The following is a 26350-nucleotide window of genomic DNA, read 5'->3' as shown; positions in this document are numbered from 1 at the left end:
TAGACTCTATCAACTATAGATGGGAAATACGTGATAAATGGGCCCGGCGGCGTGGCCTAGAGGCTAAAGTCCTCGCCTTGAACGCCCCGGGATCCCATATGGGCGCCGGTTCTAATCCCAGCAGCTCCACTTCCCATCCAGCTCCCTGCTTGTGGCCTGGGAAAGCAGTCGAGGACGGCCCAATGCTTTGGGACACTGCACCCGCGTGGGAGATGCACATGAAGTTCCTGGATCCTGCCGGGATTAGAACTGGCGCCCATGTGGGATCCTGGCACGTGCAAGGCGAGGACTTTAGCCATTAGGTTACCGCGTCAGCCCCCCCCCCCAAAATTAGAAATCTTTAAAAAAAAAAAAAAAGGCGGAAGTCAGGAATCTCCGAGACCCAGAAGGTTCTGAAATGCCTTTATAGGACGAAGTGAGGCCAGGAAGCGACTTCGCCGGCCCAGCTTAGCAGCTGGTCACCTGGCCCCAGGACCTCACGCACTGACCACCGCTCCGTCCCTGCTCTCCCTCTGCTGGCTTGGCGCCCAGGCTGTCCTAGCAATACAAAAAAGCAAAATACAGTGAAGGCCGGCTCGTGTAGAAGTACGATATTTGAACTTTAAACAGACAATATATGAAGAGAAGCCCAAAGAGCTGAAGGGAGACTCGGACACCTTTCCTCCCCCAACATCAGCTCAGCTGGAAAAGATAAACACGAGCGGTCACGAGCCGCGGTCACGCGGGGGATTGCAGAACGCATGCGCCCGGCACAGGGAGGGCGGTGCGGCGGCCGGCGGAAGGCGGGACTTCTGCCTGCTTCCTCTTATCTCACTGGCTGACGGGGGCGGAAGGTGGGACTTCCGTGTGCTTCCTCTCCTCCTACTGGCTGAGGCGGCTGCTCGGGGGCGGGACCGAGGGCCTCCCGGGCAGGAATCGGAAGCCGGAGCGGTCCGTAAAGGCGACGAACGCCGCTCCCGGGGCTCTCGGTCCGCGCAGCTGCTGTCCGTTGGGTGCCGACCCGGTCTCGCCCTCGCCATGGCCCTCAGCGACGCCGACGTGCAGAAGCAGGTGAGGCTCGGGGTGGCGGGTCGGGCCCCGCGTCCGGGCGTGCCGCCGTGAGGGAGGCCTGCGGGAGCCCGAGCTCTGCTCTGTCCTGGGCTCCGTCTCCGCACGGTGCGGCGTCTGCCCCGGCGCGGCTCGTCGGCTCTGGGCGGTGGTGTTTGGCCTGTATGGTTCAAGCGGGGAAATGCGGTGGAAGTCGTGAGCCCGCGTTCATTCGCACCGAAGGGTGTAATTACTGCTGTCGTTTTGTTCTCGGACGTGCCCCGCCTTCGGGCTCCTGGGTGTTGGGAGAGTTGCAGTGTGGCCGCCTCCGTGGGCGGCGTGGCCGGGTGGGTGTTGGGAGAGTTGCAGTGTGGCCGCCTCCGTGGGCGGCGTGGCCGGGTGGGTGTTGGGAGAATTGCAGTGTGGCCGCCTCCGTGGGCGGCGTGGCCGGGTGGGTGGAGAGGTGCTTTGCGGCTGTCTGGCGTCCGTGCTCGAAGGGCCCCGTGACCAGAGCTTGGCAGAGAAGGTTCGTTTCAGGCTGCAGTTAATAAGCATGTCGTTCAGGGAAACTAATCCCACTCATTTTCGAAGTCCTAGGAAAATGCCGTGACTTGAAGCACCGTCAGCCGGCTTACGAATTTGCTCCCGAGCTATAAAAAGGGTTTTCGCTGGATGTTTCCATGAAAATATCTTTCCGTCTTGTTCCTAGCCTAATGGTGCCCCCAACGAGTGAGCAAGGCATTTCCTCATTAATCACAAAGGGGAAATGGAAATGAAAAAATATAGATATATTCTTTAAGGGGAACTGTAAAAAGTCTGACCATGATCTTGGGGCGAATGCGGCTTTGGGGCATCGGTGGGGCCTTCTGCGTGTTGGGCAGTGAAGGGGTGGGCTGCGTTCCACGCCGCCTGAGCGGGCGCAGTTCTGAGGCCCTCGCTCGGACTGTCCCTTTGTCCCCATGCCTGGCTGTGTCTAGGGAAGGCTTGCTGATGACACAGTGTAGGGTACAGGCAGCGCCGTGCGTTCCTGGGAACCTATACAAAAAGGCTGCTCCCAGAGCATGGCAGGAGTGAAGGACTCTTGGCTCCGTACCACTCCGCACGTCTGCGCTCTGTGGCTCACCGTAATCTCCCCAGGGACTAGGCCAGGCACGTAGTAGGTGCTTAATTCATCCAGTTTTCCCTGACTTTGTCTCCTTAGGGTTAGCAAGAAGAGAAGTACTGTTGGAAAGTGGGATTTTTTTTTTCTTCTTCTTTTCCTGCCTTTGGGGTCCAATTAAATATCCTGAAGGGCCTGATTGACAGTAAACAGGCTGCGGGGGACCTGCACTAGATGAAGTGGGTGTGTTTGACCCTGGGCTGTGCTGCTCTGGTTGGAACCAGTCGCTGGCAGCGCAGCAGTTCAAGGCGGATAGCACAGGTTGGAGTCGGTTCACCCCCACAGACCAGACCCTTCTTGCAGCAGTTATAAATACCACTTTTGATTACTGTACTTACACTAAAGATCCCAGACTACGGGAGCTTGGTGATGCTTCAGGCTGTGTTAAGGAGGGACATCCTGCTCGCTAGTGACAGCATGCGGGGGGGGGGGGGGGGGGGGGACTGGATGTTTAAGAGAGAACATCTTCCATCTCCCGCAGGTGCCGCTCGGGAGCCGATCCCCACTTATTTCAAGGCCTGCTTGAGATTGTATAAGTTGTGCCATATAGTAGGCTCTGATTATCTTTTTTTTTTTTTTTTTTTTTTTTGGCCATTTTAGAGTAGATTGGCTACTAGGGTTTGTGATAAGAAAAAAAAAACTCTAAAACTACTCCATATTTCTTTAAGACTTTGAAGCCACAAACTTGTGTTTTTGTTTTTGGTTTTTTTAGCTCTTTTTTTTTAAAGATTTATTTATTTTATTACAAAGTCAGGTAGACAGAGAGGAAGATCTTCCACCCAATGATTCACTCCCCAAGTGAGCTGCAACGGCCGGTGCAAGCCGATCCGAAGCCGGGAACCAGGAACCTCCCCCGGGTCTCCCACGCTGGTGCAGGATCCCAAGGCTTTGGGCCGTCCTCAACTGCTTTCCCAGGCCATAAGCAGGGAGCTGGATGGGAAGTGGAGCTGTCGGGATTAGAACCGGCGCCCATATGGGATCCCGGGGCGTTCAAGGTGAGGACTTTAGCCGCTAGGCCACGCCGTCTGTCCCGTTTTTGTTTTAAATTTAAAAGTTTATGTGAAAGGTAGTAACAGAGATATTGTGTATGTTTTTTTTTAAAGATTTATTTATTTTTAGTGCAAAGTCAGATGTATAGAGAGAGGAGAGACAGAGGAAGATCTTCTGTCCACTGGTTAACTCCCCAAGTGACTGCAGTGGCCAGAGAATTGAGCCAATCCGAAACCAGGAGCTTCTTTTGAGTCTCCCACGCAGGTGCAGGGTCCTACGGCTTTGGGCCATCTTCAGCTGCTTTCCCAGGCCATAGGCAGGGAGCTGGATGGGAAGTGGGGCCGCCAGGGTACAAGCCAGCACCGGTGTGGGATTCCGGCGCTTGCAAGGTGAAGGGTTCGCCATTGAGCCATCACTCAAGTCTTTCTATCCACAGTTCTCTCTCCACATGATGACAGTGTCTGGAGCTGGATTAAGCTGAAGCCAAGGAGCCAGGAGATTCATCTGTGTCTGGTGCGGTGGGTCACCTCCAGCTGCCTTGCCTGGCACATGAGCAGGAGCCTGGAATGTAGTAACGCAGGAATGTGGCATGCCAGTGTCCATGCAGCAACCTGTTCTGTAGTCCTTAGCTCTGACTCACTCTGTGTGTCGGATTGATAGCATTTCAGACCCAGTGCTATGGCTCAGTTGGCTAATCCTCCCCCTTCAAGTGCCGGGATCCCATGTCCTGGGTGCCCCGCTTCCCATCCAGCTCCCTGCCTGTGGCCTGGGAAAGCAGTCAAGGACGGCCCAATGCATTGGGACCCTGTACCCACATGGGAGACCTGGAAGAAGCTTCTGGCTCCTGGCTTCAGATTGGCTCAGCTTGAGCTCTGTGCAAACCAGCAGATGGAAGGTCGTCTCCTCTTTGCCTCCCCGTCTCCGTAAGTCTGATCTGTCTTTGCAATACAAAGTAATGAATCTTTTTTTAGATACAGTTCAATGTGTTTTCATAGCAAGCCTCCAGAAGCAGCACAGAAGCTGGACAGCATTCCTAACAGGCACGTTCCCTTAGGACAGCTCAGTGAAGTGCTGAATGGGTGGAACTACTGTATGATCGCAAGGCTACAGGCAGCATTCAGTTGCTGTCAAGAAGATATTTACTTGTTTTTTAAAAATCAAACTTCTGGCATTTTCCCGAAAAATTTTCACGGATTTATTTATAATTGTAATAAACTTGACCTGCTGAAACTTGCTCACTGAGACTTTTGGACTTGCATTAATGCTTTGTTTCCTCATTTATATTAAAAATCCGCACACAAATGAAAGCAGAAACACTGCCAATACCTGCTTTCTGTCCGCTGTTTCCCACTCACAGTCATATACTTAGGTGCCTTTTGAGTCCATGGGGAAAATGTCTAACGTTCAGAACCACCAATAACAGGAAGAGTAGGAAAAAGCATTGTTTTGAGAATGAGATGCTTCCCATCATAGTAGATTCTATTTTTTTTTTCTAAGATCTGTTTATTTATTTATTTTTATTACAAAGTCAGATATACAGAGAGGAGGAGAGACAGGAAGATCTTCCATCCGATAATTCACTCCCCAAGCGGCTGCAACAGCCAGTGCTGCGCCATTCTGAAGCCAGAGGCCAGGAACTTCCTCCAGGTCTCCCATGTGGGTGCAGGGTCCCAGGGTTTTGGGCCGTCCTCGACTGCTTTCCCAGGCCACAAGCAGGGAGCTGGATGGGAAGTGGAGCTGCTGGGACTAGAACCGGCGCCCATATGGGATCCCGATGCGTTCAAGGTGAGGACTTTAGCTGCTAGGCCACGCCGCCGGGCCCATCAATTCTCTTTTCTAATCATTCTTCAATTTGTACATAACTCTCTTCAGAAACACTGCTCTCAGCCCGGTGCAATGGCTCAGTGGCTAAATCCTCACCTTGCATGCACGGGGATCCTATAAAGGCCCAGCTTTCCATCCAGCTCCCTGCCTGTGGCCTGGGAAAGCAGTTGGGGACGGCCCAATGCTTTCGGACCCTGCACCCGCGTGGGAGACCTGGAGGAGGTTCCTGGTTCCCAGCTTCGGATCGGCGCGCACCGGCCGTTGCGGCTCGCTTGGGGAGTGAATCATCGGACGGAAGATCTTCCTCTCTGTCTCTCCTCCTCTCTGTATATCTGTCTTTGTAATCAAATAAATAAATCTTTAAAAAAAAAGAGAGAGAGAATTGAGGAGCCAGGATTGTGCTAGAGTGCATAAAGCTGCCGCCTGTGATGCCAGCATTCCATGTTTGTGCCAGTTCAAGTCCTGGCAACTCCACTTCTGGTGGAGTTCCTTGGTATTATGCCTAGCAAAGGAACAGAAGACGGTCCCAAGTGAACACCTGCACCCATGTTAGGAGACCCAGAAGAAGCTCCTGGCTTAGGTTTGGCTCAGTTGGCCGTTGCAGCCATTTAGGGAATGACCAGCAGGTGGAAGATCTTTCAGCCTCCCTCCCCTCCCGCTGCATGCGTGTCTCTTCTGGAACTCAGACTTTCAAGTAAGATTTTTGGAAAGAGGAAGAATTGATAAGACTTGGTGCAAATTGAGGGAGAAGGAAGCAGAGACAGGTGTTGAAGTCTGTGAGACAGAGTCAGAGTGAGGACTAATGAGCAGGTAATCCTGTCTGTGTTAGGCTCAGGTTAGTGGGATGGCCAGAATACTGTCTCGGAGGCAGCAGAAGAGAACGGTGCTTGGACACAGGAAAACAGGGAGGGAATTATACAAGGGAAGAGATGGTTGAAGAAGGGGGAAGTTGGTCCTCACATCAAGTTACGCTGGAAGGTCAGGTCAGGTTGGTGCAGGGAGCTGATGGTGACTGGGCGCCCGGGTGGGAGAGCAGCTGGGGCTCTGGCCCGGCCCAGCCCTGCCTGTTGCAGGCATCTGGCGAGGCCGCGCCCTCCCAGCCCTCCCGCCCTGTTACTTCCTCATGCCCCGCTTTCCTCTCCCTTCACGTTTTAAATAAAATCACATTTCTATCAAGATTCAAGGGCAAGGAGACTGTCGCTTTGAGAGCGCATTCATTGTGTGTAGGATCATGACCAGTTGATGTTATGAAGTGTTGTGTGTCGTCAGTGGGCTGCAACGACACAGCTCTCGCATATACTGGTTTATACTCCGTGCACGAGCCGCAGGCTTTCCGTACGTGATTGATTGTTGAGTCAGGAAAGTGAAGTATATATTTTCTGCTGTTGAATTGAACACTAAAGAACTCTTCTCCTTGCAGATTAAGCATATGATGGCTTTCATCGAGCAAGAAGCCAATGAGAAAGCAGAAGAAATAGATGCAAAGGTGAGAGCATCTTCAGGGTTTCCTGCTGGTCTGCTTTACTGGACAGCGTCACTAGTGAAGTTGTTGAACGCTGCCTTGTGTAGAACGGGTCACGTGTGTGATGCTTCACAGTTAAAAATCAGTTTTCCTTTCAAATTGTTACCGCTAGTAAGTGTCCTGAGATTTGATGGTAAGGATAGAAAAGTAGTGAGTGGGTTGATTTTTTTTTTTTTTCTGCTACCAGTCTGGCAGTCAGCAGTTAGCCATCTTTAGCTAATTTTAATGTAGTCTTTTGTCCTTTTGCTTTTTTTATTGTCTCTATTGCCAGAAAAGTACTGATAATAATTGCACCTGTGTCCTGTATGAGAATAGGTAGGTTCAGTAGCTCACTTCGCTCCGAGCTGCGGCTTCCTGCCAGTGTGAAGCCTGGGAGGTGGTGGTGACAGCTAAGGCCACTGGATTTCTGCTGTCCTCATGGCAGAGCTGAGTCTCCGGCTCCTGGGTTCAGCTTTGGCTTCGCGACCCCAGCATGTGCGAAATGAACCAGTGAGTGGGAGTTGGCATCCATGGGCTCTGTTTTTCTCTCTGCCTTCTGCCTGCTGCCTCTCAGATTGAAACAGGAAGAATTATTTGTACTGGAAAGGCAGATATACAGAGAGGAGGAGAGACAGAGAGGAAGATCTTCCATTCCGACCGATGATTCACTCCCCAAGTGACCACAACGGCCGGAGTGGTGCCAATCCAAAGCCAGGAGCCTGGAGCTCTTCTGGGTCTCCCATTCGGGTGCAGGGTCCCAAGGCTTTGGACCGTCCTCGACTGCTTTCCCAGGCCACAAGCAGGGAGCTGGATGGGAAGTGGGGCTGCCGGGATTAGAACCGGCGCCCATATGGGATCCCGGAGCGTTCAGGGCGAAGACTTTAGCCGTTAGGCCACTGCGCTTGGCCCAAATTTTGTTTTTTTTAAACTATCTTTATTTGAAAGGCAGAGAGACAGGAAAAGATCTTCGGGCCCAGCATGATGACTTCTTTTTTTGGCTGTCAAAGTGCTTTTGTTCATTTGTTTTGTTTTGATTATTACATAGTTAATTAGGGCTCAGAGGCTCCAGGGCTACAGGAAAATGCGTAAAACCATTGTTTCCACGTTCTCTTTTTTCCTTCCTGTATCTGAGGAAAGGAGAGAGACAAAGGGAAAAGTCGCACGCACCCTCCCACCCATCCCAGGGTTTCCGATGTGGAGCACGCTCCGAGGGCCCTGCTCAAGTGGTTTTGATAGTTCAACTGTTCTGGATTGCTGCCAGTCTCGCCATTCCAAGCATGATGAAATCTCTCCAGAATCCACTGGCTGACATAGCACACCTTAGCGTCTCCACTTGCCCAGATTTTCACTGCCAGCATTTGGCTGGGGTAATTGATCAATTTCTTCTGCCCTCTGTTGTGGTACAAGTGTCCTGTGAGGCTCCAGTGTACTGCCATATCCTCCATGTACACCTGGGTATGCTGTCCACTGCTCCATCTGAGCCACTCAGGAGGCCCAGCTCTGACACATGCACTCCACAGTCAGACCATGGAACCTGCATTCTCTTCATGGTTGGGGTTCTGAGTCTGGCAGTTCGATTTGGGGGGATCCCAAAAGAAACTTCTTCTGAAGTGATCCCAGACCAGATTCTTGTGTGTGCTTGCCAGTACAGGGTCCAACACAGACTGTCGCCCCACTTAGCCTGTGCTCATGCTAGTGGATGCAATTGCTGGGTCAGTTCTGTTTCTAGTCTTGTCTTCTACACAAACCAATGGGTGTTGGAGGCCAGCCCAATCCTGCCCACCACACACTTGGTCATGCAAGCCGGTAGGAGCTGCGGCATAGTTGGAGCAACTCCCAGTAACCCTCACCAGGCCTGCCTCCTGCCCTGGTTCCCATGCTTGCCAGTATGTACGGCACACTGGTCCAGTCTGTCCTACATCCCATTCAGCTCACATAAATGTCGGTGGGCATTGAAACCTAGTTCAACCCAACCACTCCACTATCCAGCCCACGCACCTGCCAACAGGTGCCACACTGTCTAGCCATGCCTGCCCCTAGTCCTGGTTCTCATGCTCACCAGACAGAATGGCAACCCAGGAGGGAGGCGCCCACTGTTTCCTTACTGGGCCCACTCCCACTCCCAGATCATGCACTCTCCAGGTGGTTCTGCAGTTTGGCTTTACCGAATTAGCCACCTGTGCCAGCATCCGCTGGCTGACCAGCACGAGGACTTAATGGCTAAATCCTCACCTTGCAAGTGCCAGGATCTCATACGGGTGCCAGTTCATGTCCTGGCTGCTCTGCTTCTCCTCCAGCTCCCCGGTAAAGCAGTGGTAGACCCAAGGCCTTGGGGATCTCCTGCCTCCTGGCTTGAGCTCAGTTCCAGCCAGTGTGGCACTTGAGTGGTGAACCAGCAGATGGAAGGTCTTTCTGTCTCTCCTCACTCACTGCTTGTCTTATGTGTCTTTAAACTTTATTTTATTTTACTTATTTTTTTTTTTTAAAGATAAAGGATGACAATTTTTTTTTAAAGATTTATTTATTTTCATTACAAAGTCAGATAGAGAGGAGGAGAGACAGAGAGGAAGATCTTCCATCCGATGATTCACTCCCCAAGTGAGCTGCAACGGGCCAATGCTGCGCCGATTCGATGCTGGGAACCAGGAACCTCTTCCAGGTCTCCCACGTGGGTACAGGGTCCCAAGGCTTTGGGCCGTCCTCGACTGCTTTCCCAGGCTACAAGCAGAGAGCTGGATGGGAAGTGGAGCTGCCGGGATTAGAACCGGCGCCCATATGGGATCCCGGGGCGTTCAAGGTGAGGACTTTAGCCACTAGGCCACTGCGCTGGGCCCTAAACTTTATTTAAAAAAAAAAAAGGCTCAACGTGATGGCCTGGTGGCTAAAGGCCTCACCTTGCACACGCGGGGATCCCATATAGGTACAGCTTCGTGTCCCGACTGCTCCACTTCCCATCTGACTCCCTGCTTGGCCTGGGAAGGCAGTCAAGGATGGTACAAAGCCTTGGGACCTTGCACTTGCATGGGACATCCACAAGAGGCTCCTGGCTTCGGATCAGCACAGCTCTGGTTGTTGCGGCCACTTGGGGAGTAAACCAGTGAACCAAAGATCCTTCTCTCTGTCTCTCCTTCTCTGTAATTCTGACTTTCCAATAAAGTAAATGAATGAATAAATTTTTGAAATAAATCTTTAAAAAGAAACAGGAAGATCTTCCTTCTACTGGCACACTCCCCAAATGCCCGTGACAGCAGGAGCTGGGCCATTGTAAAGCTGGGTGCTTCGTTTGGGTGTGCTGTGTGGGTGCAGGGTGATGCCTGCTGCTGTCCCAGGCATGAACAGGGAGCTGAGTCGGGGAGCAGGGTGCTGTGGGGCAGTAGTCTACATCGCCTGTGGCCCTGGCTCCCGTATGGCTGCCAGTTCCTGTCCTGCTTCCGTAGTCATCCAGCTCTCTGCCTGTGGCCTGGAAAGCATAGGAGAATGGCTCAAGTCTTTGCCTGGCACTCAATGGCCCGACAGCCAGAGCTGAACCAATCCAGAGTCAGGAGCTTCCTGCAGATTTCCCACGTGGATGCGGGGATCCAAGGACTTGAATTCTGCCATTGCTGTCCAGGCCATAAGCAGGAAGCTGGATCAGAAAATGGAACAGCCTGGACATGAACCACCGCCACTCACATGGCAGTGCCAGCACCGCAGATAGAAGCTTAAGCTACTCTGCCACAATGCAGAGTAACTGGGAGAGAGGTTGATTGGTCTTGTATCTGCTGGTCTGTTTCCAGCAGCAGCTAGCGCTGGGTCAGGCTGAAACCAGGAGCCCAGAAATCCACTGGGCTCCTACATGGTAAGAGGCCCAAGAGCTTAAGTCATCTACTGCTTCCTATGACTTGGAGGCTTTGGGGGATGAGCCTGGGTACTAGGACTTTATCTCCATCTCCACCTGTCAGAATGAACGGCCTGCTACTGTCCTGGTCAGATGCACTCCTGCGGCACAGCGGGTTAAGCTACCGCTTCGATGCGTGTACCCCGTGTTAAAGGCTGTTAGAGCTCTGCCTGTACCCTGTGTTAGAGGCTGTTAGAGCTCTGCCTGTACCCCATGTTAGAGGCTGTTAGAGCTCTGCCTGTACCCCGTGTTAGAGGCTGTTAGAGCTCTGCCTATACCCCGTGTTAGAGGCTGTTAGAGCTCTGCCTGTACCCTGTGTTAGAGGCTGTTAGAGCTCTGCTTGCCATGTCTGTACCCCGTGTTAGAGGCTGTTAGAGCTCTGCTTGCCATGTCTGTACCCCGTGTTAGAGGCTGTTAGAGTTCTGCCTACCCTGCCTCCACCTGGCTCTTGCTTGTGCTTCCTGGGAGGCAACAGATGGTGGCACAGGTGCCTGGGCCCCTGCCACCTGCATAGGCGACTTTGATGGAGTTCTGGGCTTCTGACCTCAGCATGGCCCAGCCTGGGTGAGGCAGACTTTTGAGGATGAGCTCAAAAGACAGAAGATCTCCATCATTTTTCAAATAGATGAAGATAAACTTTTTAAGGGCTAAAATCAGTACCTGCAACCCTGGCATCCGTATGGGTACCAGTTCAAGTCCTGGTTGCACCACTTTCCATCCAGCTTCCTGCTAGTGTGCCTGGAAAAGCAGTAGAATGAGACCAGTGCTTAGGCCCCTGCACTCCCATGTGAGACTCGCATGGATCTGTGGGCTCCTGCCTCCTGCCTGGCCTAGGAGTGAACCAAACGAGGGAAGTTCTCTCTCCTCTCTCTGTAACTCTATTTTGCAAATAAATAAATAGATCTTTTAAAAAGGGGAAAGAAGATAAACTTTTTTATTTATCTTTATTTAGTTGATCAGGCTGGAAAGGATCGAGGATTGGGGGAAGTGAGTGAGACCATTATTTCCAGATTTTCTTTTGCTTCCTCCTGTATCTGGGGAAAGGAGGGAATAAGGGGAGGAGCCACACCTGGCCTCCCAACCACCTCAGTACGCAGGGAACTGCCACCCAGTGTCATCCCATGGTCCCTGATGTGGAGCATGCTCCGAGGGTTCTGCTTAAGTGGTTTCGCTGTTCTGAAATGCTGTTGATATCATCACCAATCCAAGGATGAGGAAATCTGCCAAGGTCCATTGACTGGCAGCCTACCATTCGCCCAGATGTTTGCTCTCAGTGCTTGGCTGGGGTACTTGTCCACTTTGTTCCGCCCTCCTTTCTCGGCGCTGGTCCCAGTTGTCCTCTGCAGGCCCCAGTGCACTGCTGTATGCTCCGTGTACACGTGCGCATGCCATCCACAGCTCCGTCTTAGCCACTGTGGAGGCCCAGCTCTGACACATGCGCAGATCCTGCATTTCTCCCCATGGTTGGAGTTCTGAATCCAGAGGTTCCTTTGGGGTGATCCCCGAAGAAATCTTGTCTGAGGTGATCTGTGATTCTGTGTATTTGCCAGTACGGGATCTGGCTCAGTCCATCACCCACATCCACCTACAAACACACTGGTAGTTGCAATCGTTGGGTTATTTCTGCCACCAGTCCCATCTCTTACACAAACCAGTGGATGCTGTGGCCCAGCCCACTACACACTCAGCCCTCAACGTGTACCAGCAGGGACTGTACCCTAGTCGGAGCAACCCAGCAACCCCACTAGGCCTGCCCCCGGCCAGTATATGCAGCAGACTGGCCCAGGCTGTCCCACATCCCATTCAGCTCTCATGTACACCAATGGGCGTTGGAACCTTGTACAACCCACCCAGCCCACACTCATGCCGGCAGGTGCTACCACCTCTGTAGCCAGACCCGCCCCCAGCCCTGGTTCTCATGTTCACAGGTGGGAGCTGCATCCCATCAGCGAGGTGCCCGGTTCCCCTCCTGGGCCCACTTCCAGTTCCACATCTGGCACTCTGCAGTCCAGCTTGCCAGGATGTGCCGCCAGTCCCAGCAGTTGTAGGTGATGCTGCGGCAAAGCCCGACCAAGCCCACACCTACCCTCACCCACGCATGCACCAGTGGATTGGTCGGTTAGTCCAGCCTGACTGCTACATAACCCAGCTTGCGTGCGAACCAACAGGTGTTGTAGCCCTGCCCAGCTTGTTCTGCCCCGAGTCCCAATCCACATGCTCACCAGTGGGGACAGTGACCCAGCTGTGATGTCTGCTGCCCCCATCCCCCTGCCCCTGGGACTCACCTGGACTGGTAGGTGCTGCAGCCTAGCCCCGCCCAGCCAGCCCCCAGTCCTGGCCCTAATGTGAACTGGCTGGTGTTGCGGTCCAAACTGGCCTGTGCTGCATCCCATCCTGCCTCTCAGGTCTGCCAATGGTTGTTATGAACTGGCTTGGAAAATAAAAGATTTGGGCCCGGCATCATGGCCTAGTGGCTAGAGTCCTCGCCTTGAACGCGCGCCGGGATCCCATGTGGGCGCCTGTTCTAACCCCGGCGGCTCCACTTCCCATCCAGCTCCCTGCCTGTGGCCTGGGAAGGCAGTTGAGGATGGCCCAAGGTCTTGGGACCCTGCACCCTTGTGAAAAACCCGGAAAGAAGTTCCTGGCTCCCGGCTTCGGATCGGCGCGGAACCGGCCATTGTGGCCACTTGGGGAGTGAATCATCTGTCACAAGATATTCCTCTCTGTCTCTCCTCCTCTCTGTATACCTGCCTTTCCAATAAAATAAATAAATCTTAAAAAAAAAAAGAAGGCCAGAGTTGAATCAGTCTGAAGCCAGGCGCTTTCCATGGGTCTCCCATGTGGGTGCAGGGTCCCAAGGCTTTGGGCCGTCCTCGACTGCTTTCCCAGGCCATAAGAAGGAAGTTGGAAAGGAATTGGAGCAGCTGAGACACAAACTGGCACCCATATGGGGTTCTGGTACTTACAAGGCGAGGATTTAACCACTGAGCCACTGCACCAGGCCCAAAGTTGTGTTTTTTAGTTAGCCCACTACTAATCAAATGGATTAAACTTGAAGTGGGTAGTGCTGGAACCTTCCGACAGTACCGCATAAGTAACTTTATTGCTTGGTGCCGTCACCCTAGATCAGATGTCGAGTTTTCCTGATGGCAGCAACGACTTGGCCAGGGCAGTGTGAGCTGTGAACCTGACTTGGAGTAAGCTTCACGGGCCTCCTGGGCACTGAGGCTGCAGATGCTGAGCCTACCCCGGACAGGAAGTGGGGGGGGGGAGTTATTCTGTGTAGCAGAGCAGGCTTGGAGTTCTTTGAGTCAACTTTCATTGTCTTGTGGCAGCCATACCTGACCCCACAGCAGACTTGACAGAGGGGCATGGCACGCGAGTGGATGACCCGTGACCCAGGCCAACAGAAAGGCCCCCTTGGGAGAGCATCTGTTTCCCCCCCGCCACCCCCAGTTGTGTTCACTTTCCCAACGACTGCCAGGTGGACCTACAACAGCAGGCGGTGATCCTGCACCTGGAACAGCAGCCGCGCCTGCTCATGGCCCGGAGGGACAGCGGCTCTGCCCTGTGATCTCTGATCCCAGGGACCGAAGCAGAAGCAGCCTGGGCTTTCTGCGGCCTGTTTGGCCTCTGGAAGTTAAGAATCAGCAGCAGTCGGGAAAGAGGTTTGAGCACAGCCTAGTCAAGCTTGCATGTGAAGCACGACGTGAGACAGCTCAGGGAGCTCTGGAACATGCAAAGATAACAGCGTAGCTGGCGGCAGAGAAAGGCTTGGCCAAGGCGCAGTCGGCACAAAGCTGCAGGGCCCTCACCTCGACTGTGTCATGCCGCCGCCACCATGGCACAACAGGCAACTTGGCTCTGTCCCTTTGCCCGTTGTGCTTTCTAATGAAGTCAGCTTCCAGGCGCCCGGCGCCATGGCCTAGCAGCTAAAGTCCTCGCCTTGAACGCGCCGGGATTCCATGTGGGCGCCGGTTCTAGTCCCGGCAACCCCACTTCCCATCCAGCTCCCTGCTTGTGGCCTGGGAAAGCAGTCGGGGATAGCCCAAAGCCTTGGGACCCTGCACCCGCGTGGGAGACCCGGAAGCAGCTCCTGGCTTCGGATTGGCTAAGCTCCTGCCATTGCAGCTGCTTGGGGAGTGAATTAGTGGACAAAAGATCTTCCTCTCTGTCTCTCTTCGCTTATATCTGATTTTCCAATAAAAATAATTCTTTTAAGTCTACTTTTTTAGTTTATTGTTTGCGATGAAAATTACTAGTCTTTTGTCTTCTTTTGGTCCTGCCTTTTGATTAAATTACAAGTGATCTTTTTTAAATGTTTGAGAGACAGCTCCCAACTGCTGCTCCACTCTGTCTGCAACAGCCCGAGTTAGGACAGGACAGGCTGACAGCTGGGACCTCCAGGGCAGGTGTCCCCCCGTCAGGACAGGTGCCCCCTTGCCCAGAGCGGCCCTGCAGCCCCCTGCAGGCCATCCGCAGGAAGCTGCAGTCAGTAGCCTTTACAGACACGCGTTAACCACTAGGCTACCTGACTGCCCTGGAGCTGCCTTTGAAGATGAGTCATCATATAGTCCTGATTTTTATGTGTAGTAAATACACTAGTTGAAAGAAAGTGCTTAAAGCAACATTGCCTCTCCAAGATCCAGTGTAATGAGTTCGTACTGCTTAATTCTCTGGTAGGCCGAGGAGGAGTTCAACATTGAGAAAGGGCGTCTTGTGCAAACGCAGAGACTGAAGATTATGGAATACTATGAGAAGAAGGAAAAACAGATTGAGCAGCAGAAGAAAATGTAAGTAGCTCCTGGTTGCAATACTAACTCTAAAAAAACTAAAACTGCTTTCAGGGGCCCAGCACAGCATGGTAGCCTAGTGGCTAAAGTCTTCACCTTGGGTGTACCAAAATCCCATATGGGCACTGGTTCTAATCCCGGCAGCCCCACTTCCCATCCAACTCCCTGCTTGTGGCCTGGGAAAGCAGTCGAGGGTGGCCCAAAGCCTTGGGCCCCTGCACCCGCGTGGGAGACCTGGAAAAGGCTCCTGGCTTCGGATTGGCTCAGCTCTGGCCATTGTGGCCACTTGGGGAGTGAATCATCAGACGGAAGATCTTCCTCTCTGCCTCTCCTCTCTCTGTTTATCTGACTTTCTAATAAAAAAAAAAAAAAATTTTCAGGAGGCAACATCCTGGCATAGCTGGTTACGCCTGTGCCGGCAGTCCAGCAGTGCCAGCGTCCCATGTTTAAGTGCCAGTTTGAGTCGCAGCTGCTCCACTTTCAGTCCAGCTGCGTACAAATGGGCCTCGAAGGCAGAGGAAGATGCCAGAATCCTTGGTCACAGCAGCGACGAGGAGGACCTGGATGGAACTCCTGGCTCTCTAGTTTCAGGCTGTCCTAGCTCTGGCCACGGCCTCCATTAGGGAGTGAACCAGGAGACGGAAGATCTCCGTATGTCCTCCTCTCTATAACTCTACCTGCCTTTCCAATCAAATAATATTTTAAAAAAGAAAGAAGCTTGTCAGTGGCAAAAAGGCAGGTGCTGTGGTGCAGCTGGAGCTTGGGACCTCTGCATCCTATGCTAGAGGGCCTGGGGTTGAGTCCCACCTCCCCCTGTAGTCTGTTTCCCTTCCAAGGCATCCGTCCGACATGCAGTAGGGAGTGGCTCCAGCTCTTGGTCCCTGCAGCCCACGTCGGGGACCCAGCTGGAGTTCTAGGCTCCTGGTTTTGGCCTCGCTCAGCTTCAGCCTCTGTGATTCTGCCTTTAATGTGGGCCCGAGGGCAGGGGCAGCACAGTGAGGCAGGAGGACCGAGCAGAGGCCTTGGAGAGCGCCACTTGAGGACATGTCACTGCTCTGACATAGGCGAGGTGTGTGCGTTTTCTTTCTAAGAATACCAGGCATGCAGGCTTGTTGAATGACTATATTGTAATAACTGATGTGAAATTGCTTGTTTGCTACCTGATAATCACAAGTTAATTATTTCTGTTGCTTTAAAAATCAGGTGGTAGAAACCATGGGCTGTATCTCCCTGTTTTTCTGTTGGATCCTAGAAGTGTTTGTTGCTTGTGAGGCCCTTGTCGCATCGCCTGCTTGTCTGCAGGTTGTCACACTGATGTCACTTCTCCGTGCCTTTTGCAGTCAGATGTCCAACCTGATGAACCAAGCGAGGCTGAAAGTCCTCAGAGCGAGAGATGACCTCATCACGGTGAGTAATGACAGCGTCTGTGGTTTACTGTTAGAAAATGCTTGTTACAGAGGCAGTCAGCATTAATTACGAGTTAGGAATTTGACAAAGACAACACGATTCAGCACATCGTTAGGTTTGCTAAGTGATGCAAACGAGAGAAGGCCAAGGCCTGTCCGTGACGACCTTCCAGCCTGAACAGCAGCGGGCCTCCCGCGGGTCCCCGAGGGTGAAGGCAGACTGCCCACTGCGGGGAGGAGGTCGGACGAGTGAACAGGGAGGCGTGAGGGAAAGGTTAAAGAGCTTCTCCTTGGGCTGCACTTCCCTTCCCGGCTAAGTCACCCCTGGCCTGTCGGAGGGCCTGGGTTTCAGTACTGGCTCCGCTTCTGTTCCAGCTTCCTGCTCACGCACATTTGGAGAGGGTGCCGGTGATAGCTCAAGCAGCTGGGTCTGTCCCACTCATATAGCAGGCCCGGCTTGAGTTCCAGGCGCTTGGAAGATGTCTGTGGTTTTCCTATTTAATTCACATAATTTTATAAGTCAGCTGAAACATTAATTAAGAAAACGAATAATTAAGATTCTGTGGTTTACAAGTTATGCTGTCACTTGGGATACTCACATCCCATGTCAGAGTGCTGGTTCAAATCCCGGCTCTTGCTCTTCCAACCCAGTCCCTTGCTAATGCACTTGGGAAGCAGCTGACAATGGCCTACTTGTCCAGCCCCCATCACCTTCGTGGGAGGCCTGTGTGGAGTTCCTGGCTCCTGGCTTTGACCTTACCTGGTCCCAGTTGTATTTGGGGGGTGAACCAGTGGATGGAATAGTTTTGTGGAAAATATAAAAGATAGGACCAAAGGAATGAGTATGTCGGCTAAATTTAACAGGAAGAGATTACTCCAAACTTTTGAACATTACTATAGTCATTCAACAAAGAAAACAAACTTGGGTTTTTTTTTGTTTTTGTTTTTGGGTTTTTTTGGATTTTAATCTTGTATTTTATGTTGCTTACATAGTTGAGAGGGACGCACACCCACGTGGGCCCCAGGTTAGAGTTAGAGTGGGGGTGGTCAGGTATGGAGGAGGTAAGACGAATGTTTCCATTTTGTTCTTCTGTGTACATAGGGAAGGAGGGAGAGAGAGCTACTTCTTGCTTTCAATCCACATCAGCACTCACTCACTGGTGAGAGTCAGAGCTGGGTTAGGGGGAGAGCCAGGCTGGGCTAGGGGACCGTATCTGCTGCCACATGCACGAACCAGAGTAAGTGCAGGCTGGTTGGGCTTTGCCGCATCATTGGCTGACAAGTGCCAGGACTGGGGGCAAGCCCTGACAGGCTAGACCACACTAGCACCTGGAAAGTGCGAGGTCCAGGGCTGGGAGTGGGCCTTGAAGGGAAACTGCGGGCCCCCCTCTCATGGGCTGCAGCTCCCTCCGGTGAACACGGGAACCAGGCTGGACGTGTGGTTTTACCCACCAGCATACGTGTGGTCTAGATAATGTAATTTTTCAGGCTGAGCTAGGCTGCAGCTGCCATTGGTGTGTACGAGAGCCGAGTGGGAAGCAGGACGGACCAGACTAGTCTGCTGCACGTACCAGCATGCGCAGGAACCAGGGGCTGGGGTTATCGTGGGTCAGTCCAAGTGGGCTGCAGTTCCCACTGGAATGCATGAGGGCCAAGTGTGTGGTGGGCAGTTAGGCTGGGCCACAGCGTCTGTTTTGTGTATGAGATGGGACTAGGGACAAATGACCATGTGACTCTAGTGCGTGTGTAGGCTGATGGAGGTGACGTAATGAGCTGGACCCTGCACTAGCTTACACAGCAGTCAGGTCTGGGGTCACTGCAGGTGAGGTCTCGTTGAGGACACCCGCCTCCAACTGGACAGCTACATCAAAGCTCCTGACCATGGGGAAAATCCCAGGATCTGTGGTCTGACTGTGGAGCGCATGCGTCAGAACTGGGCCTTGCCAGTTGCTGAAGCCTACGCCGTGGACAGCATGCCCAGGTGCACCTGGGGGACATGACAGCTCAGTGAGGCCTGCAGACGACATCTAGTACCACGGCAGAGGATGAAGCACAGAACAAATTGGACAGATTTCCCAGCCAAGCATTGACAGCAAGCTTCTAGGTTAGTGGAGACTCTGAGGTGCACTATTTCAGCCAGTGGACCTTGGAAGGATTTCCTCATCCTTGGAGCAATGAAAGCAACAGCGTCTCAGAACTATCAAGACCTCTTGAGCAGAACCCTTGGAGCGTGCGCCACATCAGGGGTCCTGGGATGACACCCCCAGGTGCCGATGCTGGGAGTGACCGTCTTCTCTCCCTCTCCCCCCACCCATCACTTAAAAGGCAGAGTAACAGAGGAACAAAAAAAAAAAATTTTTGACCCACTGGTTCATTCCCCATATGGCTGAGACGGCCTAGGCTAGGCCTGCCTGAGGCCGAGAGCCAGGGCTCCATCCCGGCCCCCGTGGGCAGCAGGGTCCTGCACCGCAGCTGCCATCTTTTGCCCCCAAGGACTCATTAGCAAGCAGCTCTATTGGAAGCGGGAAGCCAGGGCCTGAACTGACACACAATACACAGTGTCTGGCCCATGCTGTATCAGACACACACACACACACACACACACACACACACGGGAGGGACTGCCTGCCACGCCTGCTTCAGCACACACCTCGGGCACACTATGACAGAAGCTGGGTGACCAGCCCCGTCTTCACAGGGAGTTCTGCACTGCCTGCCCCGACGTGAGCTAACTTTTCCCCCGCTGCTTGTAGGATCTTCTGAATGAAGCAAAGCAGAGACTCAGCAAGGTGGTAAAAGATACAACGAGGTACCAGGTGCTGCTCGATGGATTGGTCCTCCAGGTACCCACTGGGATTCCTCCCGCTCTCCACTTCCCGAAGTTAACCGCAATGTTCAAGCTTGCCATGGACGTTAGGGAGCGTTTTATGTATCATAATTGCTCTAAGTCTCATAATTCTTGACTGTCGAGCTTGGAGTTCGTGTTCACTGCAATGCTCTTGTGTTCATCCTCGTTGGTGTCAGAGAAGACTTTCGGGTGAATTTTGTTTTTGGCCCCAAAGCATGGTTCTCTGGTTTCTGATACTATGATCTGCTTTCCTAAGGGATAGAATATATGTACATTCTGTCTAGGGGAACTCACCGGGGGTTGTTTGGCCTTATTTTATAGTTTATATTTTCTAATAACTACATCTATCATGTATCTCAGGGTTTGTATCAGTTGCTGGAGCCCCGAATGATTGTTCGCTGCAGGAAACAAGATTTTCCTCTGGTAAAGGTGAGGAAATCCTTCTTTGTTATGAATTGGGAGTGAGGGTTCCTGTGCGCAGGTCACTCTCCACATGCCTCCAACGGCCAGGACTGGGTCAGGCCACAGCTGGGAGCAGGACACGCAGTCCATGCCAGCACCTCGAGTCATTGTCACTGCTCAGAGCCTTTTAGCAAGAATTGGGAGCCAAAGCTGGAACCAGAGCCCAGGAACTCCTGTGGAACTCGATGTTTGTATTTTTGGGGCCCGGCATGGTGCCTAGCGGCTAAAGTCCTCCTCGCCTTGAACGTGCTGGGATCCCATGTGGGTGCCAGTCCTCATTCAGTTCCCTGCTTGTGGCGTGGGAAAGCAATCGAGGACGGCCCAAAGCCCTGGGTCCCTATACCTTCATGGGAAACCTGGTAGAGGATCCTGGCTCCTGGCTTCAGATTGGCTCAGCTCCAGCCATTGCGGTCACTTGGGGAGTGTATTTCACTTCCTAGACAGAAGCTCTTCCTCTCTGCCTCTCTTCCTCTATGTATATCTAACTTTCCAATAAAAATAAAATAAATCTTTAAAGAAAAAACATTTTAAGGACTTAAAAAAACTGAAAAACTAAAATGAGCTCACCAGAACAAAATAGATGAAAATGTTTTTATTTACAATAATGTGGCAGACATAATTGGTAAAAGTACTTTTTTCCCCACAAAGATTTAGAGGAGACAGAGATAAAGGGACCTTCTTCCCATTGGTTCACTCCCGAAAGGATGCCACAGCCAGGCTGGAGCCAGGAGCCAGGAGCTCCACCCGTTTCCCTGCGCGCGGCAGGGGCCCAAGCACTGGACCGTCTTCCACTGCCTGCCCACGGGTGTCAGCAGGGGGCTAGACCAGCAGAAGAGTGGATGCTGGCATTACAGGGAGCCACTTAATTCACGCCCAAACAGCCCCCAGTAACTGGTCTCCCAAGGGTGCACACTCCAGTGTTCTCGGAAAGAATAGTTTCTTGGGGGAGCTGAAGGATCTTCCGCATTTTCCTCTGAAAACATTACTCATAGAACAACTTGATGCCTACATCTAATAGTTCCCTGTTCCTGAAGTCTAATACACAGATCCACCCATCTCCCATTCACTCCCCAAATGCTGCAGCCACTGGGCCCACGTCAGTCAGGATCCAGCCAGGACCGGGGCTGCTCCTGGGAACTCCTGTGTCGAACAGGCTCTCAGTACCTGCCCACGAAGAGTAACTTAATATACAATCTGAATTGACCAATTCCTGCTAGTCACAGCCTTACTTTAGATAGGTCAATGTATTTAATTCCTGGCGCGTGCAAGGCGAGGACTTAAGCCGTGGCTGCTGCTTTTAAGATGATACTATGTACCTATCTTTGTTCCAGTGTAGGAGGTACTGTGTCAGTCACTTGGCTTTTAAGATTCTGACATGGTTGGGGCCAGCATTGTGGCACGGCCTGTCAAGCTGCTGCTTCCCACACAGCATGCGTGTCGGTTCTGGCTGAGGACCCAGCTCCCTGCGCGTGCACCTGGGAAAAGCAGTGGAGGGCGACACCCCAGGTTCCGAGACTAACACTACACATTTAAGAGAACCAGGGGCCAGGGTGCTAGTCCAGCCCTGGGGTTCCTGGCTGCTCCATCCCCCATGCCGCCCACGTGGGAGACACAGACTGCCTTCCCAGCTCCTAGCTCAGCTCTGTTGTGGGCATTCCAGGGTTAAAGTGACAGATGTAAGATCTTATTTTGTCACTTTGCCATTCAGGTATGTACTTGAACACACACACACACACACACACACACACACACCCCTTACCTGGCCTTGTGAGGTGGCCTTCACTCGGTGTGGCCTCAGGGCTCATCCACGGCACGGCACTTAGCAAAATCAAGGCTGACCAGCGTTCCGCTGTGTCGTCTCCCCATTGCTTGCAGTGCTTCTGCGCTCTGTGTCCCCCCCCCACCCCCCCATAACTGTGTTGCTGGCAGAAGTCCCTCCCTCCTTTCCCTCTTGAGACAGCTTCCCTGCCTTAGCCCGTCGTACTCAGTGACGATAGCACTTCGCTGCCCACCAGCCATGCATCTGTGCTGGGAACATCTTTATGCGCGCGTCGCTTCTTGATGACGGAGTACCTACGACCTCTCCCTGTGTTCCCTTCGCCCAGGCTGCCGTGCAGAAGGCGATTCCTATGTACAAGATCGCCACCAAAAAAGACGTGGACGTGCAGATCGATCAGGAAGCCTACCTGCCGGAGGACATGTAAGGAGTCTCCCCGCTCCCGGAGGGGGGAGTGGCTGGGTCCTGGAAGGCAGAGATGTGCCACGAGGCTTGAAGCAGCGCTCCCGTGGGCTGCCGGCAGCTCGGGCAGTGGCCGGATGCACTGGGCCTTTGTGGCACAGGTGTTCCCTTCAGTAGAGTCCTGGCCACAGGACGGGGTGATGTAGGACCCCTCACAGCTGTGCTGTTGCCCGGTTACGGTGCGCTGTGTCTGAATTCTAGCTTGCCATCACTCTGGTCATCCTGTGGAGGTGGCACTACTGCAGCCAGAACCCACAGCGGGGTGCGTCTCTGCGTCAGATACTAGGGAAGATAATCCCTGTCTGTGTGTCTTGGAACCACGATGAGCATGTCTGCATGACAACCGGGCTCCTGAAAGATAGCAGGGGCTGACTGTGAGGAAATAGCATATTTCTGGGCCTAGCAGCCCGAATCCACTGAGTGCCTGTTGGGGTAGACAGTAGGGTCCCCGACAGGGGAGAGTGGAGTCATGCCTGCATTGGCGTGTCCCACGTCAGGCTGCCGTGAGGTGTGCCCTGGGCAGCTGAGCGGAAGGAGCAGCAGTGCCGGGCTGGGAGGCCGGGGGTGGCTGCTGCCCTGGCCTTTTCGTCTGCGTCTGTGAAATGAAGTGTCGCGAAAGCTCTTCCTAAACCAAGCAGGCTGATGACCCGGGGAGCGCCGCTGTCACATTTGGGTTTGAATCTCCGCATTTCAGAGTTTAGAAAAGTAATACCGTATGTACACTGCCTGTCATGTCATATTCCTGATGCAGTCCCGGCCACACCCCGTACCCCAATCTGCGAATCCCTCTGCAGGGAAATGGGGGCTTTGTGCTGTGACTGAGTCAGGGTTGCTTGCTGCTGCTGTGAGGGAGTGCCTAGAGGCCGGGCCTGTTTGGGGAGCTGTGTGGATTTCGCTTCTGTTGTGTTCTGAGAGCTTTTTGAAATTCGTGGTCGCAGCTCAGGATTGTGGACTCACCATTAAACTGGTGGGTATTTTAAAGTAGCAGATCAGGACAGGGCCGTGTCATTTCATGTGTGTGAAAGAGGGACCGAGACAAGTCTTCCTCCCGTCGGTTCCCTCTCAGGCACGCAGCCAGCAGGGACAGGCCAGGCCGAAGCTGGGCGCCCAGAACGCACGCGCGGCGGGACCCCAGCACTTAGCTGGCGCTTGCTCTCCAGGGTGTGCGTCCATAGGCAGCTGCTTCGGGGGTCGAGCTGGACTTGAACTCAGGCCCTCTGGCGTGAGAGCCAGCGTGCCATGCGTCCTCTTCTCCACCGGGCCGAGTGCCCGTCTCTGCCGCTGGTTCCTTGGGATAAGATGGCAGGTGTGCCAAGCCCTGGCCCTCACGTCCGCTGAGCAGTGGCGCTTCCCTCTTGTGCAACATGGACAGTGTCTCATCAGACGCTTTCAGGAAAGCTTGATCATTTCACAGCAACCCCCCCAAAAAGCAAGGAAATATGGGATGGGGACAGGTAAAGAGGGTTCTTTCCTTTTATTTTTAAAGATTTACTTATTTTTATTACAAAGTCAGATATACAGAGAGGAGGAGAGACAGAGAGGAAGATCTTCCATCCGATGATTCACTCCCCAAGTGAGCACAACGGCCGGTGCGCGCCGATCCGAAGCCGGGAACCAGGAACCTCTTCCAGGTCTCCCACGCGGGTGCAGGGTCCCAAGGCTTTGGGCCATCCTCGACTGCTTTCCCAGGCCACAAGCAGGGAGCTGGATGGGAAGTGGAGCTGCCAGGATTAGAACCGGTGCCCATATGGGATCCCGGGATGTTCAAGGCGAGGACTTTAGCCACTAGGCCACGCCGCCGGGCCCAAGAGGGTTCTTTTCCAAAGAAACTTCGCAAGCCTTTTTTTTTTTTTTTTTTTTTTTTTTAATAATGATTGCATAGTTGATGGGGCAGGAAGGATGGAGATTTAGGGGAAATTGGGTGAACTCATTGCTTCTCTCACTCTGCCTTTCAAAGCGACCTTCAGGAAAACACGGAAAAAATGTCCCACGAGGACCCTGTCTCTTCAGTAGGTCCCTCCTCCCTGCTCACTGAGGCAAAACCTGCCCTTTCTGGTTTGCTGGGTGGGACTGCCTGGGAGAGGGCAACTGGGTGCTAGAAGCAGAACTGGACGGCACGCTGCAGCCACTTGGTACTGTGGACATGCATGCTTGAAGTCCTCACAGTTTTTGGAATTAAACTTTTGTAAGTGATTTACAGAGAGAAGAAGAGACAGAAAAGACCTGCTTGTTCACTCCCCAAATGGCTGCAGCGGCTTGAACTGATCTGATCTGAAGCCTGGAGTTTGTTTTGGGTCTACCACCACATGGGTGCAGGGTCCCGGTCCCAAGGGTCTGGGCCGTCCTCCACGGTTTTCCCAAGGAGCTGGATGGGAAGCAGAGCAGCTGGGACATGAACCGGCATCCACGTGGGATCCTAGCACTTGGAGATGGAGAATTAGGCAGTTGCGCCACTGTACTGGCCCCTGGCCGTTTTGTTTCACACCCCACTCCAGATACTAAAGCTGCCTCCTGTAAGGGAGTAGAAGTCAGCCATTGCGAGTGTGTGTGTCTTCCTTAAATCTCTGAATGTCTTTCTCTCTGGTGTTCCTTGTAGAGCTGGTGGAGTTGAGATCTATAACGGCGATCGTAAAATAAAAGTTTCCAACACCCTAGAAAGCCGGCTGGACCTCATAGCCCAGCAGGTGAGTGGGCCGCTTCCTGCCCCTCGGAAGCCGTGTGAGGGCACAGAGTCCTGGCATCTGGGGTTGGCCACTCGCGCTCCGACATGGGGGTGTTTCGCGTGGGAGGCCTCGGGCTGGATGGCGTACCACACGTGTGCTCCTACAGACACAGGGGCTGGCTGCAGTTCTTCTTCTGCTGGAAAGATGGGAACTCTGGAGGCGGGTGTGTACAGGAGTGATCCCGAGGGAGATGCTGGCACATTGCACAGATGAGCTCTTGGAAGCAAGTTGGGAGAAACTCACTTGCTTTGCAATTCTGCGCAGCTTCAGCAGCGGTGATCTGCTCTGGCTGTTGAGTTCCTCCCTGAGTTTCCTGCTTGTGGGAGAGGCAGATTTACAGAAAGACCTTCCATCTGCTGGTTCGTTCCCTAAATGGCCACAATAGCCGGAGCTGAGCCGATCCAAAGCCTCCAGGAGCCAGGAGCTTCCTCTGGGTCTCCCATGCGGTCGCAGGGTCAGGGCTTTGGGCTGTCCTCAAGTGCAGGGAGCAGATGAAAAGTGGAGCAGCCAGCGCATAAACTGGCACCTATATGTGATCTTGGCACTTGCAGGGGGAGTATTAGCCAGTTGAGCCATCGTGCTAGACCCAGTACTTGTCTTAAAACTCAAGTCCTTGACTTTCAGTATCATCTTGGTAACCTGAACCCTGAGGCAGTGTTGTCCGAGTGAGCAGCCACTAGCCACGTGAGCATGATATAGCAGTTGCCACAACAAGTTCTTCAGCCCAGAGTTGCGTTGTTAAGTCGTCTGTGCGGTCATTACTGACACACCGGACACTCAAAGAGGGAAAGGGGGAGGCAGCGTAGTGTGGGGTCTTCCTACTACTCCCTGTGTCCCAGCATCACGGGCCCACAAAGGAGTGGCCCGAGATGTACATTCTTCTTTTGTCCCTTTTTCCAAAAAAAGAAAGATTGAATCATTTATTTGCTTAAAAGGTAGAGTTACAGAGAAGTAGAAATCCCTAACTGGTACCCTCCCCATACAGCCCAAACCAGCCCGGGCTCAGCCACTTGGGCCATGTGCTGCTGGTTCCCAGGCCAGCAGCGGGGAGCCCGGTTGGAAGGGAGTGCCTGGGGCAGGAAGCACGTGCGGGTGGGCTGCGGGTGCTGAGGTGAGGCTGGTCCCCTGCGCCCTAGCACCGGCCCGTCTCTCTCTTGGCTGCAGTTGGTTGAGCTGCCCTGGGCTTGCTGCAGCGCATCAGCTCAGTACAGCCAGGACTCACCGCATCCTTGTTCCTGCACAGATGATGCCGGAAGTGCGGGGAGCTTTGTTTGGTGCAAATGCCAACAGGAAGTTTATGGACTAAGCCTTCGGGAGGTGCAGTACACCCACTGTTCCATGACTACGATACAGAAGTTTCTGGTATTTGAAGAAACAAGATTATCCATGTAGCTTCCTCTTCGCTGTTTTGATGTTGTTCCGTATTTATCAGTCAGTAGATACTATTGTGTCGCTAACGCTTTCGGAGCTCATTGTTACCCAGTGGGCGAGATGAAGGTGAG

At 53.0% G+C, this 26350-nt stretch overlaps 2 protein-coding genes across 2 annotated transcripts in view; both read left to right on the top strand.

Annotated features, from left to right (window-relative positions):
* BID (BH3 interacting domain death agonist) overlaps window positions 1–13698 on the top strand; it is a 90270-nt gene extending 76572 nt beyond the window's left edge. Inside the window, exon 6 of the transcript XR_009244335.1 lies at window positions 13689–13698. The gene's annotated coding sequence lies outside the window, so the exon portion shown is untranslated. The remainder of the gene's footprint in view (window positions 1–13688) is intronic.
* Window positions 905–26239, top strand: ATP6V1E1 (ATPase H+ transporting V1 subunit E1). Its single transcript, XM_058656135.1, has 9 exons — window positions 905–1050; window positions 6420–6485; window positions 15061–15170; window positions 16511–16577; window positions 19330–19419; window positions 19785–19853; window positions 21992–22086; window positions 24722–24809; window positions 26092–26239. Exons 1-9 carry the CDS (start codon window positions 1018–1020, stop codon window positions 26152–26154), a joined length of 681 nt encoding a protein of 226 aa, XP_058512118.1. The 5' UTR covers window positions 905–1017; the 3' UTR covers window positions 26155–26239.
* Window positions 26240–26350: the final 111 nt, after the last annotated feature.

Source organism: Ochotona princeps, chromosome 27, assembly GCF_030435755.1.
Source record: "Ochotona princeps isolate mOchPri1 chromosome 27, mOchPri1.hap1, whole genome shotgun sequence".
Classification (NCBI taxonomy): Eukaryota; Metazoa; Chordata; class Mammalia; order Lagomorpha; family Ochotonidae; genus Ochotona; species Ochotona princeps.
Note: the sequence above shows the minus strand (reverse complement) of the source record. Positions and strands in the feature narration are given on the sequence as shown.

Bases quoted from the DNA above. Each gene is read 5' to 3' on its own strand.
- ATP6V1E1 (XM_058656135.1), top strand. From the start codon at position 1,018: ATGGCCCTCAGCGACGCCGACGTGCAGAAGCAG. The intron at 1,051-6,419 runs GTGAGGCTCGGG...TTCTCCTTGCAG, and splicing joins ACGCCGACGTGCAGAAGCAG to ATTAAGCATATGATGGCTTT. The intron at 22,087-24,721 runs GTAAGGAGTCTC...TGTTCCTTGTAG, and splicing joins GCCTACCTGCCGGAGGACAT to AGCTGGTGGAGTTGAGATCT.